The sequence below is a fragment of the Parasteatoda tepidariorum genome, chromosome 8 (genome assembly GCF_982258835.1).
Source record: "Parasteatoda tepidariorum strain Cologne lab strain chromosome 8, Ptep-v5.0, whole genome shotgun sequence".
Classification (NCBI taxonomy): domain Eukaryota; kingdom Metazoa; phylum Arthropoda; class Arachnida; order Araneae; family Theridiidae; genus Parasteatoda; species Parasteatoda tepidariorum.
The window spans coordinates 91,070,426-91,076,425 of NC_141762.1; the positions used below are offsets into that span (position 1 = coordinate 91,070,426).

Sequence of the window (6,000 nt, forward strand, 5' to 3'; positions counted from 1 at the left end):
GTAAACGAAACTGATATTGAAAAATTGAAACTTAAAAATAGAACTGTTTACTGAGTTGTGCTGTTATTAAAATGAAAAAAAGAAAGAATAAATTAAATTTTGTTTTGAAATTGCGTGAAATTTAAAATTTTGTGCTCATAATTTCAATTTCAAAAGACGCATTATCATTACAATTGAGAAATAAATTATTTTACTGCAATTGCGAATTTAGTTTATAAAAAATTTAGGAAATATATGAAATATGTAGGTAAAAGTATCGTTTTCTAAAGATTTTATTACTGCTTTGTTTCCGTTTAGAGCTTATTTCAAGACAAATTTTAACAATTTGAGTGTATATCCATGAATATCTATTTAATTTTACATCTGTATATCTATATAAACCATTTGAATATCTGTATAAAACGTTTTCAATTAATCTATAATTTGGATAAAAGCAACATAATAATTTCCAAATTGCAGCATTTAGTTGAACAAATTTTTGATAAAAAAATAACGGTTATAAATCTCGCATATTTAAATATATAAATTACGAATAATATTTTGAAAATTTGAAGTAGGTTTGTTATTACTAATTTGGCTAATTGTACAGTGCGCAAAATATAAAACGGACCATACTTAATAACTTTTGATATAATGATCGGATCTTCACGTTCTAGGAGTCATTCTTAATGTATCGAGGGGATGACCTTAAATATGTTAATTAATTAGAGCAGACTATATATTAAGTCCTGAAATTAGACACAAGAACGTTCAGAATTCAGAGAAATCTGAATCAACATATCTATTTTTCAACGGATTCAGAATTCTGACCTCCATAACATTAGGGATAGCCGCAATCTGGGAAATATGGTCCCAATTGTTTGGTCAGAAAAGCGGGCTAAAGTTTGGAAACTTTAATGTAGATTTTACTTCTTGCGTATTTCGACATATCTCCAGAAATTTTTACACAAATTTAAACATTTTAATACACAATTATAAAATTCTTTCATCCGAAGATAATTAAATGCAAAAATGAACTTTTATTAAATTTTTATAATTGTTTTATATAGTTTTGAGGAATATAATTTAACATAGCAAAACACAAAATTTGAGAGAAATCGGTCGAATGGTTCCTGAGAAATCGAATTTTTAAAATACGGAAATTAATACTTTTTTCTGATTAAATTCACTATAATTGCAACTATTGATTCAGCAGTATCTGTATTTGTTTGTTCTCTTCTCCGTTAGTAAGATTTCAAACTTATTAATGCGAACTATTCAGGGCCGATTCAACCTTATTCAGCTGCCCTAGGTGTCAAATTGTTTTCCAATAGAGAGAGTGAGACCTAATATGCAAAGTGATCACTAAAAAAAAACTCATCATATTTACGGATTTTTAGAGACAGATCAAAATGACATTTCAGACATAGTTATTCAGAAGTATGAGCTTAAACATCAACAAAGTGTTGTTCACGATTAAAGTTATAAGGACAGAAAATATAAATTTTCGAATGACAGCAACCACTTTATTCGTCGTAAAATGTTCAGCGATTCCAAAACCTAAATTCCTTTGGAATGGTATGCGTGAGCGCTATGCACGATGCAATAAAAACAGATCTGCGCACGGCCAAAAAATCAAACGATTGAGGAGCGCAGAGAAAATGTGATCAATCATTAGAAATTCAAATCAAAACATTAAAAACAAAAAAAAATATTTAAAAAAGTATTTAAAAATTTTTTTTGTACATGGATCAAAGTTGAATTTTCCGTCCTTTTCTCTGATCCATAAAGTGGTTGCATAGGGTCGCCTAGTGGTAGGTCCGGCCATGGAATTATTCGATAGTGATAGAACATTCCATATCGTACTATTAAAATGCCTAGAGGTAAGGTTTGATTAGGTAGGTTTAATGCTTGGAGATAAGAGATGAAAAGAATATTAATACACGACTTTCTTAAGCCTTAACAATAAAAGAACGATCTTTTCAGATTCTATCATTACTATTTATCTAAAATTTAATTACAATTGCTTAAAATGTACACAACATTACATATCGTACTATTTAAAATGCCTAGAAGTAAGGTTTAATTATTTAAACCAAATAAGGTTTAATGTCTGGAGATAAGAGTTTAAAAAATATTAATACATGACTTTCTTAAGCCTTAACATTAAAAGAACGGCACTTTTAGATTCGATTATTATTATTAATATTATTATTTGCCTAAATATTTACTACAAATGCCTAAAATTTACAGAACATTTCATATCGTACTATATAAAATGAGTAGAGGTAAGGTTTGATTTGGTTAAAACAAGTAAAGTTGAATGCCTGGGTGAAAGTTAAAAAAATATTAACACACGATTTTCTTAAGCCTTAACATTAAAAGAACAGCCCCTTTAGATTCTATTATTATTATTATTATTTGCCTAAATTTTTACTAAAATAGCCTAAAATTTACAGAACATTCTATATCGTACTATATAAAATGCCTAGAGGTAAGGTTTAATAATGTTAAGCCATGTTAGGTTTAATGTCTGGAGATAAGCGTTAAAAAATATTAATATAGGACTTTATATTAACCTTACCATTAAAAGAACAGCCCTTTTAGATGTTATTATTATTATTATTTGCCTAAATTTTTACTACAATTGCCTGAAATTTACAGAACATTCTATATCGTACTATATAAAATGCCTAGAGGTAAGGTTTAATAATGTTAAGCCATGTTAGGTTTAATGTCTAGAGATAAGCGTTAAAAAATATTAATATAGGACTTTATATTAACCTTACCATTAAAAGAACGGCCCTTTTAGATGTTATTATTATTATTATTTGCCTAAATTTTTACTACAATTGCCTAAAATTTACAGAACATTCTATATCGTACTATATAAAATGCCTAGAGGTAAGGTTTAATAATGTTAAGCCATGTTAGGTTTAATGTCTAGAGATAAGCGTTAAAAAATATTAATATAGGACTTTATATTAACCTTACCATTAAAAGAACGGCCCTTTTAGATGTTATTATTATTATTATTTGCCTAAAATTTTACTACAGATGCCTTGATTAATGTGTATTTCCATTCTAGAAGAAGATAGTGAGAGTATGTCAAGTGAAGGAATGAGGCATCTGCCATTTTTATTCTGCGTATTTATGGTAAACAGTCACAAACTTTTCATGTTATTCATTCATAACTAATGTGAAGAATCAAATGGTGTTACGTTATAAAGTGGATCATGCGCATGAATCTAAGACAATAAAGAATATTTTTATCAAGTTTTATTGATAACAAATTAGATCAAATCTAAAACAGTACTCAAAAGCTTAGCAGTTCAGTTAGATAAGAAGTATAACATTTCGGAGTAGGGATTTGTTTATAAAATTCCAAGTGTTTCCTGGTGTCAAATATTAAAATATTTGCTCAAAAATATTTTAGAATATTTTTTAAACGTTAAGAAAGTTTTTATTTACATTTTAGAAGCAAAACAGTGGATTTGTTTTAATATAACTATGTTCTTTATCGAAACTGTTTTAAAACAAATAGGTAAAATTATTTCAGTTTGTTAATGTAATTCATTAATATATTTCTCTTGATTTGATATTTGGCAAATATATATAATTAAGTTTAAATTTTGATAAAAATGAAGCATAAGCGTAGATTTTTCTTTGATTTATTTCAAATTTGCAATGGCAAATTATATGGTGATATTAAAATAAAAATTTCCAGTTTCAATTTTGATTTATAAACGTTTTTGATTTTATTCGTTGAACTTCTTTCTTTTATTTTTACTACATTTTTCATTTTTATTCTTTAAAGATATTTTGCTCAATAATTTATGACTTCCTTTTTTTTTAAAAAAAAAATATATATATAATCGTCATTTTATTTGCAATTTAGTAAATTTATCTTTTTAAAATTCTTCTCTTCTATTTTTATTAAATTTCCTTAGTTCTTAATTATATGTTTTATAGTTCAATTATTTTTATACCCTTTCAATTAAAAAAGAATAAATTGAAATTTCTATGAACAAAGATTGGTGAATTATAACATTAATCTAAATTTTTCACGATATGTTTAAACAATTTTTCATTCACTATTGTCTTTTTTCATATTCTTGATCCATTAAACCTGAGCTCAATGTTGTTATTGATTTATTGAAAGTTTCAGAGTTTGGTTAATTGAAATTTCTGAATGTCTGTAATCTGCAAACTATCTGGAGCATTAAGATACGAATGTCTGTATTACATTCATATTCTGAGAATTAACAGTTTTCGGAAGCTACTTTAAATTTGTAAATAGGATGTTTTTCAAAAGAGAATGTTTATTTTATTGTTAATATTTCTTTTTACAAATTTCTTCAATCGTATCAATAAAAATTGTGTGTGAAAATTTAAGATTTAGGAAAAATTTTAAATTTAAAACTGAGCATGCTGGATGTAAATTTTTTTATGGTATTATTTCTTTGGTTTTAAGAAGGTGTACGATTAAATTTAATATGTCATATGGGACTTTTTAGTTGATTTCTATTTTTTTCAAAAGTGCTTGCTTCCCAGAATGTATCTTTAATCTAAGGTGTTCCGCAAAAAAAAACCTACCTTAATATAAATTTTAAGAGTCATTGTTAAAAATGAAGTAAAAGAGAAGCATGCACATTGGGATTTGCAAATTATTATTTAATTGACGAAAAAACAATTTTTCGTGGAACAATAAAAATTTGGAAAAAGTTTTAAATTTAAAACTGCGCAAGCTAGGTGTAAAATTTTTCTGGTATCATTTCTTTGGTTTCAAGAAAATTTACGATTAAATTTTAAATATCATATGGGCTTTTTTTAATCTTTTCCAATTTTTATTCAAAATTTCATAAATTTTAAGAATCACTGTCAAAACTGAAGTAAAAAAAAGTATACACATTGGGATTTTCAAATTAATATTTAATCGAGGAAAAGCAAAAACGCAATAGAAATGCAAGCAATCAATAGGATGTGAGCAATCGTGCTCACATGCAATAACTAACGAGACAGGTTCGATTGTGAGTAGAAACAAAGAGGAGTTGGTATGTGGTTGATTGTTTGAAACACTTTCAAGATAAACCTATTTTGATGTTTGTTACAAACGCTTCCTCTACTGTATTTTTTAGATTTTCGGAAACATTTTATTTTTTTCATGCTATAATTTCGACGCTCAATGCTTTTTTTGTTTTATTTTTGGCAAGGATTCCTATAATCCAATAAGAGTGGTCTTTACGGAACACCTCGCATAGTTTCTCAAAATTATAGCTTAAAATTCAAAGAAAATATTTAGCTCAATGCATTACATTCCTCATTGCTAGATTCACTGCGAACAAAATAATTTTACAAAAAGTGAGGTTTAAAAATAAATTCTTTTCTATTTTTTATTTTTATGAAACATTAAAGTATATGAAATGTTTCTAAATGTATCATCTCTTCAAATAAATAATGTACTTAATTATTTTACAGAGTTCCTAAGAAAGAAATATTATATATTCATGAGTGCTAGCATCAAATGTGAGTTGCGTAATGAGAATTTAGTATATCAAATCTCATTGAATTTTAAAACCACTTTAGAAATTATGATTTGCATAGTTTAAATTAACTATTTCAACATCTGCGATCTATGACATAAAAGTTGTGTTTTTATCAGTTATTTATCTAATTATTTGTTTGGAATGTTTTCAGAAATTCGATGCATATTTGTTTTGAGACTTTGTATCTTTAAAATGGAATGAATCTTGTAAAATATATTCATTTGTGTAAATAACATTGTTATGGAGTTAAAATAAAAGCATTTTGTTATGACGTGTTTGTATTGTTTTTTCTTCTTCGTTTCTAAAATAAATATTTGGGTACTTTTGATAGAAAGGTTTTAAGATCTATTTTAGGTGGAATAAAAGAAATAGTTTGTTTTAAAAGATAATGCAATGCAGAAATTTATAAATGTATTACGAACCCAACTGTCATAAAATTTATCAAGATAAAAAGACATGTTTTTAAAATGCATAA

General features: G+C 26.2%; 1 protein-coding gene across 1 annotated transcript in view; it reads left to right on the top strand.

The window, feature by feature from the left end:
- The window catches only part of LOC107450765 (neurotrimin), a 70,466-nt gene extending 64,673 nt beyond the window's left edge, over positions 1-5,793 (top strand). The window contains exon 8 of the mRNA XM_087169335.1: positions 3,068-5,793. Coding sequence (XP_087025461.1) covers positions 3,068-3,177 — 110 coding nt within the window. The 3' untranslated portion in view covers positions 3,178-5,793. The remainder of the gene's footprint in view (positions 1-3,067) is intronic.
- Positions 5,794-6,000: the final 207 nt, after the last annotated feature.